General features: G+C 32.6%; 1 protein-coding gene across 1 annotated transcript in view; it reads right to left on the bottom strand.

Moving 5' to 3' along the window:
• pawr (PRKC, apoptosis, WT1, regulator) overlaps positions 1 to 14,933 on the bottom strand; it is a 127,646-nt gene that overhangs the window by 30,537 nt on the left and 82,176 nt on the right. Inside the window, 1 exon segment of the mRNA XM_056455584.1 lies at positions 4,201 to 4,329. Coding sequence (XP_056311559.1) covers positions 4,201 to 4,329 — 129 coding nt within the window.

Here is a 14,933-nt window from a genome sequence, read left to right as displayed (position 1 = left end):
CCCAGGACTGGGTTGCAGCTGGAAGGGCATGCGCTGTGTGAAACATATGCTGGATAAGTTGGCAGTTCATTCCGCTGATGAATAAAGGGACTAATCTGAGGAAAATGAATGAATGAATGAATAAATCAATAAATCACAAGATTAAAAAAATTTGACTCTTGGGGTTAACTTTATTTTCTGAAGCTAATTGTTATGGTAAAAATATTATGCATTATTACATGTATGTTATGGGCTCTCAGTCCAAAATATTATGGTATTTGGGCAGTCACTCATTTATCTGTCATAAGGTCAAATGTGGGTGTCAGGATAGAGCATATACACACACACATAAGCACTTGTATTTAATAATTTTATATATATATATATATATATATATATATATATATATATTAAATAACTGTAAGAGAGTAATGTGTATTTATATAGCATATTTATTGCGTATGGCCACACAAAACGCTTCACAATCATGAGAGTGGGGTGCCCCTACTCCACCACCAGTATGCAGCTTCCACGGCAGCCACAGGACAACGATGCCAGTGTGCTCACCACACACCAGCTATTGGTGGAGTGGAGAAACAGTGATACAGACAATTCTGTGGATGGGGATGATTGGGAGCCCATGACGGGTAAGGGCCTATGGAAAAAATTTGGCCAGGACACCAGGGTTACACCCCTACTCTTTACAAGAAGTTCCATGGGATTTTTAATGACCATAAAGAGTCAGGACCTCGGTTTAACATCTCATCCGAAAGACGGTGCTCACTGACAGTATAGTGTCCCCTTCACTTTACTGGGGCATTACGAATCACACAGACCGCAGGTTGAGCACCCCTGCTGGCCTCACTAACACCACTTTCAACAGCAACCTAGTTTACCCATGTGATCTCCCTTCCAGGTACTGACCAGGCTCAGCCCTGTTTAGCTTTAGTGAGTAACCAGTCTTGGGCTGCTGTGGCCAAACTGATGTTTCATATAAAATCTCTCATTTTGAAAAGCGCTCATGGCCAATGGAAAAAGAGCACCAGAACTGTCTGTTGTATAACATCCACGGTCCAATGCGAACCATGGCACTGGGGGTTGGCATTTACTGCTGAACATGGTGAGGATCAGCAGAAACATGTGTATCTACTCTAACAATAATACATCTCTTCATTTAAATGTAATTATGAATCTTACTGAAGCACATTTCGATGGCTTTTCAGAGAAGCTCTTTTCACAATGTCTCCAGTCACAAACAATTGCTCACTAAAAGTTATTCTGCAATGATAGGTTAGAATTTCTAACTGAATATTTAGTAGTGATCTTTCGGGTAAAGTAATACATGACATGCACTCACACACACATAACGTCAATGTGATTATAGTGTCGGAAATGACATACTAATAGATTCAGCGACCTGAAGCTACACAGAAGCAACAGGAGGAAACTAAATTTAATCAAACAATGTATTATTTTGAAAAATACGCCACATTGTTCTCAGAGCTCCAGCATTCGCAGTTAGCACTCCTCATCCTTTAGTGATCCTCTGAAAATTACAAATATAAGCAGGACTTGAACTCAATAATGACTTGAAGTTTAAGCTATTCCTCATGTAAAGCCTTCATTCAACTTTGTAAGATCTGGAATAAAGTGTTCTGTGGAGTATTTTATCATGTCTTTTTCAGCCCTGCGTCAGTATATAAGTCCACTAAACAGAACAAAAAATACTGCAACTTTCTTCAAAACATCACATAGAAGTTGGATATTAGACTGAATCAAAAATAAAGCTAAACAAAAAACTGGCATACACTAGAAATTAAGATAACATTTCAAAACATTCATTTTAATATAAATAAAGGTATGTTAGGACATATAATTTTGCTAAAAGTCTTTTTTAGAGATTTAGTGTTTTATTGAACAGTTTTGTTGGTTTGCAGGCAAATTTCAGAATGGAATACAGAATACAACTCTAAAGAATCAACATTTTACTCAATTAACAAACCCAACCCAAACTAATCCCTCAATCTTTATATAATGAAGAGAAAATTTCAGTAAAATACAAAGATAGAATATGTAAGTACAGTCAATAACATATCACATTTACACTGTCACAATCAGTATATTTCTCACACATTTATTACGGTTCCATCTCCAAAATGGTTAAGTACTTGGACCATTTTTTATAGCATAGGTTTAATATTAAGCATTTATTATTATTAATATTCCATTTCCAAACATGTTAACTACTTGGACCATTTTTATAGCATGGGTTTATTATTATTAAGTATTTATTATTACTACTGTTCCATTTCCAAACAGGTTAACTACTTGGACCATTTTTATAGCATAGGTTTATTGTTATTATTAAGCATTTATTATTACTACTGTTCCATTTCCAAACAGGTTAAGTACTTGGACCATTTTTTATAGCATAGGTTTATTACTATTATTGAGCATTTATTATTACTACTGTTCCATTTCCAAACAGGTTAACTACTTGGACCATTTTTATAGCATAGGTTTATTGTTATTATTAAGCATTTATTATTATTATTGTTCCATTTCCAAACAGGTTAAGTGCTTGGACCGTTTTATAGCATAGGTTTAGCTTGTCCAGTTGCTTATAAGACATTTTTTTCAAATATGGACACTCTAGTAAGTTCTACTGCCCATTCTTGAAGGGAAGAGGCATCTTCTGATTTCCACCTCCTAAGAATTATGTCTGCCAATCAGTAAACTGGTTTGGACGCAGGAGTTTATGTTTTTTATCTTTTATTTCGTTATCTGTCCAACCCAATAGCATAAACAGTTTAGGACATAGTGAAATATGAACATCTAAAACCAAGTGGTTAAAAGTCTTTTTTAAAAGAAAAAAAAGTACAATATTACTTAAAATACTTTTTAATATACACTGATGTTTAATCGTTTGCAATTGGGAACGTTCTTTCATAAAAGTGCTTTAAAAAAATACTGCAAACCAGTACCATTTTGAAATTTTGTTATACTTAGAAATATTTCTCTATTCCAATATATATTTAAAGTAATACAAGCTGATTTGCTTTTTTACAAGACATCAAATAAAGTGACACAAGATTCCCCAGAATTCATCGTGATATGCATCGTGATAAACATTTTAAATCATTATTATTATTATTATTATTATTATAAATATACACAGTTGAAGTCTGAATTATTAGCCCTCCTGAACTAGCTGTCCTGTATCATTTTTCTCCAATTTCTTTTTAAGGGAGAGAAGTTTTTTTTTCAACACATTTCTAAAGATAACAGGATTTCTTATAACTGATTTATTTTATCTTTGCATGATAAGTATATTATATTTTACCAGATATTTTTCAAGATACTAGTTTTCAGCTTAAAGTGACATTTAAAGGCTTAACTAGGTTAATTGGGCTAGTTAGGGTAATTAGGCAAGTCATTGTATAACAATGGTTTGATCTATAGACAATCAAAAAATATATATAGCTTTAAGGGGGCTAAAAATATTGACTTTAAAATGGTTTTTCAAAAAATGTAAACTAGCGGAAATAAAACAAAAAAAGACTTTCTCCAGAAGAAAAAAAAAAAGTTGCTCTGTTAAACATAAAATATTTGAAAAAAAAAATTGATAAGAGGTTTAATAATTTTGACTTCAAGTATATATGCACACTTTTATACAAACAACTGTCACTATTTGGCAACTTAATGCATTTCTGACAAACAAAAGTAATTTGAAAAGTTAAAAAAAAAAAGTACTGATTAACAAAAACACAAATATAAATGTATTATATAATATTTATTTAATATTTTACACTGCTATTTTGACGTTGTCATTCTATTATTGTATTTTTGTTTCTTTCTTTAGTAACTTCATTTCTGTCTGCTTCTGTTGTTATAGTCTCTGCTCACCCCTCAAGGTCTACTTTAAACTTCTATAAGCTCAAGTCAAAAACATGATGCTGTCCTGATCCTTTGTCACGTCTCTTCCAGACGGGTCGCAACACAAGGTATAGAAAAGACAAAACACTATCAAGTCTAGTGTCAAATCATATTATCTTGCTCTGCAGTGTGGCTTGAGGCACCAGGAATTGTTGTCTCTTCTGCTTTCAGTTGATCAATCTGATAGCGTTTGTTTCACTGGTCAACACTGCCTCTGTACGGCAGATCAGCGACTGCGCTATAAACACTAAAGTCAGATCATCCCGTCCAAACATTAAAACTCACCTGTACCGAATGAGCTGCTTCATGTTCAGAGGTCAAGGCCTCGTTCTGGACCGTGTTGTGCTGTGTCAGGTTTTCCTCCCTCTTCCTCTCCTTCTCTTCTCCGTCATCGTCATCAAGCTCATCCAGGCTCTGCGGAGACATTTCAGACTTGGTCAGTTTTGCTTTTTTGGAGAGTTTGGGAATTTTTCACATGACGAGAGAGTCTAATTGTGTTCAGCTCAGACACAGGAAGTATGCGAGCGATGTGTGGTGTGAGTCTGGGGAATTTCTGGGAAGTGGAATGTCGCAGTGCACAATGGGAGCGCAAATTTTGACTTGTTTTAAGGAGGAACAATGCTGGCGAATCTCTGAAAAACTATGTGCATGTTAAAATAAAAAAGTTATGATGCAAATAAAAACATCACAGACACAAAAGCTAGCGTAGATGTGGTGTGCACTGGGTATGTGTCCTTATATCATCGTCATTGTTGTTACATCATCATCATCATCATCATCATCATCTTCATTATCATTATTATTATTATTCATTCATTCATTTTCTTTTCAGCTTAGTGCCTTTATTAATCAGGGGTCGGAGGTTGCCACTGCAGAATGAACCGCCAACTTATTAAACATATGTTTTATGCAGTGGATGACCTTCCAGCTTCAACCCATCACTGGGAAACATCCATACACACTCATTCACACACACATAATCTACGGACAATTTAGCTTACCCAATTCATCTATAGCACATGTCTTTTGACTGTGGGGAAACCAGAGCACCCAGAGGAAACCCACACGAACACGGGGAGAACATGCAAACTCCACACCATTGACCTTCTTGCTGTGAGGCGACAGCACTACCTACTGCGCCACCGCACAACCCTATTATTGTTATTATTGTTATTATTAGTAGTATTTTTAGTAGTAGCTAGGATAGATATGGTGTGAACTGGGTATGTCATATCATCATCATTGTTTTTACATCATCATCATCATCCTCTTTATTAGTATTGATATCAATGTTGCCATCATTACAAAATATTACTTTTCTCATCATCAATTATTGTTGTTGTTGTTGTTGTTGTTATTATTATTATTGATATCAATGTTGCCATCATCACAAAATATTACTTTTCTCATGATCAAGTATTCTTCTTCTTCTTCTTATTATTATTATTATTATTATTATTATTATTATTATTACTACTCTCATCATCATCTATCATCATCATCAGTATTAATATTATTACCACCATCTTTATTAGTATTGATATCATTGTTGCCATCATCACAAAATAGTACTTTTCTCATGATCAAGTATTCTTCTTCTTATTATTATTATTATTTTCATCATTATTATTATTATTATTACTCTTATCATCATCATCATCATCACAGTATTAGTATTATTACCACCATCTTTTTATTATTATTATTACTCTTATCATCATCATCATCATCACAGTATTAGTATTATTACCACCATCTTTATTAGTATTGATATCAATGTTGCCATCATCACAAAATAGTACTTTTCTCATCATCAATAATAATATAATAATTATTAGTATTATTGTTGTTGCTGTTGATGTATTATTATTATTTGCATAATCATAATGCCTAAGAATGCTAAATATCAATATTATCATGTCATTGCTGTCCTTATATTTTCATTTATGTTCTATTGTTGTTTATGTGTTCTGTGTTAACCGTATGTTGTATGTTTTACTATCTTTTGAAAAAAGTTATATTTAAATATGAAAAGTAATCATTATTTCATTAAAAATGTGCTTTTGTTGAGTATTTTGAGTATCTTTTATCAGTCCACATTTCAGAAAATACCACCAACAATTGAATAAAATGTTTGAAATAATCAGGCAAATTATTTACGAACATATCCTTCTGTAAAACTCTACACATAAGAATAAATCTGTGAAATTTGGTGTGTGACAGATGTACAGACGTGGAGATTTTTAACACAGTGTAGGAGGGAAAAGAAGAAGTCTTTAAAAATATGTTGTTTTGAAATCCACAAACACAAATTGATGAATTCTGATTGCAGAAATACTTAAAAGTGTATTTTTGGATGTTTTCGTTCCATTAGGACTGAGAAAAAAACACTTTAAGAAAAGCAAACAAGTCCAAAAAATTGTGTTTTTAACTGCAGCATCTCGCCTTAAAACAAACAGATTAATAAGCATGATACTTTAGAGAATACTAACAGCATAATAAGCATGATAACGCCTACCCCCTGATGTGACAAAAGAGCAAAACTCGTTTCCTCACAACATATAAACCAGTTTGTCCTGTTCTGGAAGAAGCCGGGAGAGTGAAGGTGGAGTCCAGCACTGTACTGGAGGGTAAAAATAGCCGGGAATGTAATAATTTACACAAGCTTTCCGGCCAGTCGCTTTTATCAACACTTCCTAGGGTTGGGCCAAACCCTCTAACTGGCACTGGCGTACACAAATGAATCCACACAACTTGCACACACATACACACACATTTTGTTGGTCCCCAGGGAACAGTAAGCACAGTTGATCAGCCCCCGCTACAATCTTAAAGAGGTCACTTCTGCACTCCACTGCCCGTTAGCCAGAAAACAGACATTCCCCTGCCTAATGACAATCATTTATGTCAATTATAACAGCTTATAATCTTGAGGGCAAAACAATGTCACAGCAGTATGTGACTAAAACATTGATGTCATTGTACAAATTTGCAACTATATATATGCATACACACACACAATGACACCAGTGTCAGAGTCAGATTTTGCCATTGAAGAGAATATTTGCCATATAAGAGTACTTATTTTTAAAACGTCATTAAGACAGTTTTGGATTTCATGTTTAAGTGTCTATGTGTTGTTATTCATGCCAGATGTTACTTTCATGTAATCAATAAGAATATTTTAAAAGTGCAATGGGTTACTTTTTCACACTGGAGGAAGTACGAAACCATGGCTAAAGTCAAGCAAAGCTGATGTAGATTTTGTTGTTTTACTAATAGGTTCTATGCACAGAATTCTTGTTCAGCCACTGAAAGTTCATAAGAGACCTTTTACAGCATCCATAATGTAGATTTTTATTTAGTTTAACAACAAAACATAAGTAAATAGCGCTGTTTTGCCTAGCTGCTTTACTGAGGTGAAGTTGGTTTTATATTTACATTCACAATGACAACCTGTGATGCCCTCCCTATATTGTTTACCATGCTACTCTGAATACTCAGTCTGAAATAGCATGTCAGTATGGCTTAGTAATAAGTGTAATTCCTGCACGTCGCCGGCCAACCACTAAGCATACAGTAGTCGCTTTAGGACAAAGTGTGTGAGACCAACAGTTCTTGCATTCTTGAAATACTGCACATTATGACAAGTTTTGCTTGTTACACAACTGAAAATGTGCTAGATATAATACAGTTTTTCATTCGGAATTGTAGTATTATAAAGTACTTTTTCCTAACTGGTGAATGACATGATCTATGTGTGTTCGTGATTTCAGGTGTGGCTTTGGACGGCAGGTGAATATACTGTATTATGCCAACAGATAGCATTTTGGCAGATCACCTACTGCAATGCGTAGGTTATTAAGTGTATATGTGTTGTATTTCAAGTCAGATGTTACTTTTATGTAACCCTTATAAATCAGAATACTTTAAAATGTTAGCAACAAACTGTTAAAGTTGTATAAATGATATAATATTCAATATTATGGTAAATCATTAGTGAAATAACAATAAATAATGTGAATTAATAGATATATAAAAGCATTTTTTGTATTTGTGGAAATGTCAAAATGCTTCAGACAAATGCTTCAGATCTTGACTGAAGTCTCTTCAGTTATGCACTTTTGCTAAATTGTTTCTGCTCTTTTGCATTCATGAGCTCTACAGAAACGTGTGTGATTGGTTATAAATGTCAGCACTTTAGAAAACACAAAAGAGTGAGGGAATACTTGCAGACCTAATCGTAATGCAGTGAACTGACATTGTTCATTAATTTTTAAATTTTCACTTGAAATAGTGACAGTCATTATAGATTTAGTTTAATCATGCAGACGCCATTTTTATTACCTCTTAGGAAGTGTAGAAAAATGATCATTTGAATGGATCATAAAAAAAATTAATATATATATATTAATTGTGAAGCACTTTGGGTGTATGGCCATACATGATAAATGTCCTAGATAAATGCACATTACATTATATATACATATTTTTTAAATATTAAATTATAATATACTTACATTTTTTATCATAATTTATGTATGTTTGTGCCTGATCAAATCGGTTTAAAAATAAAAATCAGCCTAAGGGTCAGAAATTGTAAAACAATTACAAATGCAAAAAAGTAATTTTTATAAAATTAAATTAAATTAAATTAAATTAAATTAAATTAAATTAAATTAAATTAAATTAAATAAAATAATTAAATTAAAATAAATTAAATTAAATTAAATTAAATTAAATTAAATTAAATTAAATTAAATTAAATAAATTACATTGAAATTAAAATTTAAATTAATAAAATTAAAATAAATTAAATGAAATAAATACATTCAATAGAATAAAAAGAAATGTAATTAAATAATATCAAATTAAATTAAATTAGAAAATATATATATAAAATTATTTGAATACTGAACAAGAACACTAAGGTTCTGTATAGCTTCACATTCTTAAAAAAGTTCAAAATAGTTCTAAGTTTTGTTGTTGTTGTTTTTTAATTGACATCATGTAGAAGCATTTTATGGCTACTCTATATTTTGTAAAGGGTTCTTAAAAGGAAAGTATTTTAAACACTCTAAAAAATGATACAATCATAACATATGTATATTTATGTCTGTAAACAATCGTTTGTAGAACCATAAAAGGCAATTAAGAACCTTTATTTTTAAGCGCATATGGAGCAGGGTCTACAGATCAAGTGGTGGAAAAAATGAGGAAAGAAAGTCTGCAAATTCCTCCCCCTTCCTGTTTATAACGCAAATGAGAAACTGGTTTAGTTTGACATAAGCTTGCATGTGTTTACTCCAGTAAACAGGTTAGATCATCAAGCCTATAACCTCTGCGTGTTTGTTGTGAGGGAAAGAGGCTTCATTTAAAACAGTCCATCTGTGCTCATCCTCTGCTTTATTAGGAATGCATGTGCGGCTGGAAATTTTGTCTCGTCTGTGGAAAACAAGAAGATCCACAATCCATCATGTTAATATCCTCTTCCAGGCAGAAGGAATGTGCAACATGTCTGCCTCAAAACTGCTGCCTATGACACCTACAACACTGCACTAGCCGAACCATGGAGAAAAAAGAAGAACTACAGTTAATCTGACTATCGATGCGGAAACTTTATGCTTATGGTAAATTCCCTCAATTCAACATTCACTTTCCTAATGTCTCAACAATACAAATACAATGAATGTAGACTTGGCTTTACATCGCTATAAATTGTTTTATAGAAATAAATGGTGACATTTAAAAAGAATACTATTTTATTAAACTAAGTTTTAGATGCGCTCTGGCTTTAAGATCACTTATATCAGGGGTCACCAATCTCGGTCCAGGAGGGCCGGTGTCCCTGCAAGGTTTAGCTCCAACTTGCCTCAACACACCTGCCTGGGTGTTTCAAGTATACCCAGTAAGACCTTGATTAGCTTGTTCAGGTGTGTTTGATTAGGGTTGGAGCTAAAATCTGTAGGACACCGGCCCTCCAGGAACAAGTTTGGTTATCCCTGACTTATATGATAGTGATTAAACTTATACATGTATTTATTGATTGGATTACTTTTAGATTAAAAACGGCCTTAACAATAAAAGAAGACTGCGTGATATTTTTATAAAAGGTCACATTATTATTATTGCTTTTTTTTCATTATAAATATTTTTTTTTAATTAAAATAATAGTTCATTAAACTGTAAAATGTTGTCTTCAGATGTAGCCTAGCTTTAAGGTAATGTATATGCAAGTGAAATGAAAGAAAGTATACACTCCTCCTAAAAAAGCTTGTTGCAAAATTTGGTTGAAGATGTGAATAATTGTAAAATAGCAAGCTTATAATGTTATTTTTCCTTATTTTTATTTAGTACTGTCCTGAGTCATATATTTTATATCAAAGATGTTTACAAATAATTCAGAAGAAAAAGCAAACAGTGAAAAGAATTATTCAAATAACCCTCTGCAAATGTTTGTCAACTTTAATGTAATAAGTATGTGAACTGTATCCAGAAGGAAACTTAATGCATTAAGAGCTGAGGGGTGAAAACTGTTACAAAGTAATGTCAAAAGCAATCATTAAATGTAAATGTAAATAACATTAATAAATGCTGATATTTTTCTTTTTTAGTTTAAAAATCATTGATTTCCATTTAATACTACCCTTCAGAAGTAGCAGAAGACAGTAGCATGTTTGCTAGAAAAAAATTAAAGGAAGAATTCACCTCTCATCATTTATTCGCCCTATTTAATCCAAACCTGTTTGATTTTCTTCCTTCTGTTGAACACAAAAGAGGATGTTTCGAAGAAAGCTGGAAACCTGTAACTATTGACGGCGACTTTTGTGTTCAACAGAAAAAAAGAAACTCATAAAGGTTTGGAACAACTAGAGAGTGAGTAAATTAATTATTTTTGTGTGAACCATCCCTACAATTTACATTGATCTTCAAATTTCAAAGGTTTTCCCCCCTGGCTTTTAATGCATCTTTCTCGAGCAGGATTGGCAAGTTCACAGCATTGGGCTACTTCTAACCACTTGCTGCAGGTTGCTTTTTTTTTTTTTGTCTGCGGTTTAAAAGTTTGACATTAATTATATTTATATGGATGCACTCAAATATTTGACTCAGCTGAATTTATATTCTACAATTAAAAAAAGGATAGGATGATGAAACAGAGCAAGCACACCTTTGTGAAGCACATGGCCTCTAGAGGAGAGACTGTGCCATTTCCAGAAGGAGGAGTGTCGATCTTAAGGTAAGATGATTTTATTATTATAACAGAACATTTATAATTAGTAATATATAATTTGTTAAAAAAAAAAAAAACAATGTGTGCATTGATATAAAATATGTACTCTCTGAATGGATGGTGGCCAGGGCTTGACATAAATACCCACCAACCTGCCAAATGCAGGTGGATTTCATTTGTTGCAGGTTAGAGAGATGCTCCCATTAGCCACTTTGGCTGGTTGAAAATCATTTCAGTTGTATTTAATCAAGAAGCAGCACAACTGATAAAATAACTGTTCACACAAGCAAAAGAAAGCAGGTGAATATCGAATGAGAAGGAATGCAGGCTTTCTTCGCTCATTGACGAGGGCTTTAGTATCGTGCACAGCTGATGTAATGCATGCGAGTGTTTATAAATCTTGCATGATCCCGTTTCCTTGCGCGAAGCAACACTGTCTGCAAATGCAACTTGTGCGACCAGTTCTCTTTGAAATAGACTGGACAAAAAGTGATGCTCATGCACCCACAGTCCTGCTGCTTTCAAGAGCTACAGATTTTTTGAAAGCAGCAGCAGTTGCCGCTTTCGCTTTAACCATACTTTGAAAAAGTTAATAATGGGTCTAAATTCAACTGTGTGCACATGATCATCCTTATTGCACATAATATGTTTTCACCTGCTTTCTTTTGCTTACAGTTATTTTTATAAAATTTTTATATTTTTTTATATTTTTTCATTTTCATTTATTTTTGGTGTGGCTAGAGAAAAAAAATTTGTAAATCCTTAATGTTGAGTGCTGAAAAGTAATGTGAAATAAGAACTAATTGCAATGCTACAACACGATGAAACCACAACCCATTTGAGCAAGGTCATACAGAACACACAAAAAGTGAAATGAATGAGAAGGCTTATGGACATAACACAAAATCTAAATCAAGTCATTTTAGCATGTCAAGTCAAATTTATACACATAAAAATATATTTTTCCCAGCAACAAAACTGTGGCTGGTGAAAATGGTGAGTAACAAGTAATGTTGAAAAACTACTAGCCACAGTGGCTGTGATCAAAAAGTTAATGTCAAGCCCTGGTAGTGGCATATTTTGAGTTTAGGTTTGACTGGCTATTGGGCTAGTTTTGAGGTGAAAACCTGGCAACCCTGTGCTGGAGCATCAGTGAAATTTTAAACCTTTTTTATTAGTTGCATTTACTTTAAGTCCCTCATGTGTTCATGATAGAAAAATATGGATCTTAAAATCAAAAGTTACTGCAAGAAAATGTTCAAATATGTTGAAAACTGAAGATTCAGGACATGGAGGATTTTTTTCTGAAGAACAACAGTTCTGAACAAACAAAAGACTCAAGAACAACCATCACAAAGCAAGATATCTCTTGGATTATCCAGGTAACCATAAAAAGTATATTAAAAAAACAAGTGTTTAAAATCTTTAGCAAGGAGTTATTTTGATAATTTCAGTTTCATGAACTTTATGTAAACCTATTTTATGTAATTATTTATGGATTTTATTTTGTGTCTTTTATGATATCTTACTCAAGACAGTACTAAATAAACAAATCTCTCTTTTGGGTAAAACTATTTACATTTTTACAGATTCTGCAAGGGGTTCACAAACTTTTAAGCACCACTTATAATCAACTAAAATTAAACACTTATTTATTTGCGGTGGCTGGAAGTTTGAAGAGATTATTTATTTTTATTTATTTATTTTTATTGAAGAGAGTGTTTTAATGTCTGTTTTATTTCTTAATGTCCATTTCTTGTTGTCACTTTGTGAATTTTTTGTGTGGCACCTAACCTAACCTTTTTTACAATGTCTGGCAAAATGATCTAAAAATAATATCTCATATTTGTATTTTAGCTCTATTGAGAAGCAGAACTATGCCTTTTTACTTGCTTAATGTTACAATAATTCAATACTGTTTCCTACACAATGGTTTCATAGTGGGACTCTCTAAAATATTTAAGAAGAAAAGTGTGGGAAGCAAGTTTGAGATGTCTTCGTGCTCTGTGCGTTTGGCCAGTTATGCCGCAGATTAATGGAGGCTGGATCTCTGGATGCTCTTCTCTCCTGATGTCCTCGGCAGACTGGATTTAATGACTGTGGATTAATCAAGTACTGCGTGCCCAGGCTACACAGGTTCATTAGGATGATGTATTGCAGCCGTGGAAGGTGGAAAGTGTGTGTGTGCGAGATGCAGTCAACTGTCCTTTAATCATCACAAACCCACAGACTTGTGCAGTGACTTAATGACTTTAAGCCAAAATCCCAAGATTATTCTGGGCGCAGCTAAAAGACATTTGATTTCATAAGCGCACACATTAGAGTCAAATTTGGAGGGCCGGGAGACGTTTTTGGTTTAAGTGTCAAATGCAATTCGGAATATTAATATTTCCTTCCGCGCAAACCAATATACAATGTGATATTGGTGTTTCAACTTGAGACCTCACGAAAGACCCTACAGGTGAATAGGAGCAAACAATTAACTGACAGTTTTCACCATACTTAATTGCTTGCTTGATTGATGACATTACAAATTGATAACTTTTTTGTATTATAAATGTAAACCTTTTAGTCAAACACATACCTAATTACTCCAGTAAACCAAGAAAAACTGAGAATTTTTAAGTGGGCTCTTGATTTTGAAAAACATCTTGTTTAAAGAGTGTATAATGGATGCTATCCCTTTATTATTATTAATTTCTAGCAAAGTTTTCAGCAAAAACTAATTTTCATCAGCCATTACTCCAGTCCAGTAGAAGATGTCATTAGTTTCAAAAAGTAACTAGTTTCTGTAATTAAATTACTTTTCAATTGAAAAAATAAGGGTTATATTTTGTTTTTATGTAATTTAATTACAGCTACTTTTTATGTACTTGCATTAAATACATTCAATAAATTTAACACTTCTGTGTAAATTAATTCAGAGAAGCAGAGTTATTGCATTTTTTTTGCTATACAATTTTTATCATTTAGATATTTTGCAAAACAAAAAAGGTTAGATTTGTCAAGAAACTAATTGAGCATGAAATTAATGTATTAATTACATTACATTAATGTAATGTAACAATTAACATATGGTATGTATGAAATATGGTCTAATTAATTGTGTTTTGATTCGTTTACATTTTCTTAAATGTTCATTTATTTTAGCAGTATTGAGTTAATTAAATTACTTATTGAGTAAGTAAATCTATTTTCAGACAAAGTAATTTAAAAAGTAATGTAAATACAATCTTAATGATGTTATTAGTAAATAAATACTTTTTTTAAGCAACCTACCCGACACTGCTCTAGTCTTTAGTCACATAACAGTTTGTTACAGTACTGCTCTGGTGTTTTATTTGTCTTTTAATGTCTTTCTTTTATTTAGACAGTTTTTTATAATTGTACAGCAATTGGTCATTGCTCTGTTGCTTTAATGGCTTCATAAATAACTAAAGTAATCCAGTCCTAAATTCTGAATTTTTATTTAATGGAGCTTAATAATAAAAAAAACTAGAATAACAAGTTTAGAAATATAATTAATTTTACCTTATTCAATTGCTTTTTTTTTCTTCTACTATGGATGCCAACGGCTTATAGTTTTCAAAATTCTTTTTTTTTTTTTAACAATCGTTAGTTATTTTAATACATGAACACATACAAATACAGTCTCAGCTATACAGTAGGAAATAATGGGTAACATACAAACAAGTAAACAGGATAATACAGTCAGGCTAGGAGCTAAATATGCACCATAGAATAGAAAATCAGTAGAGTTTATTAATGTAATGCCAGAAATGTGTCC

Source organism: Danio aesculapii, chromosome 4 (assembly GCF_903798145.1).
Source record: "Danio aesculapii chromosome 4, fDanAes4.1, whole genome shotgun sequence".
Lineage (NCBI taxonomy): Eukaryota > Metazoa > Chordata > Actinopteri > Cypriniformes > Danionidae > Danio > Danio aesculapii.
This window is presented reverse-complemented; position numbering and strand designations above follow the sequence as displayed.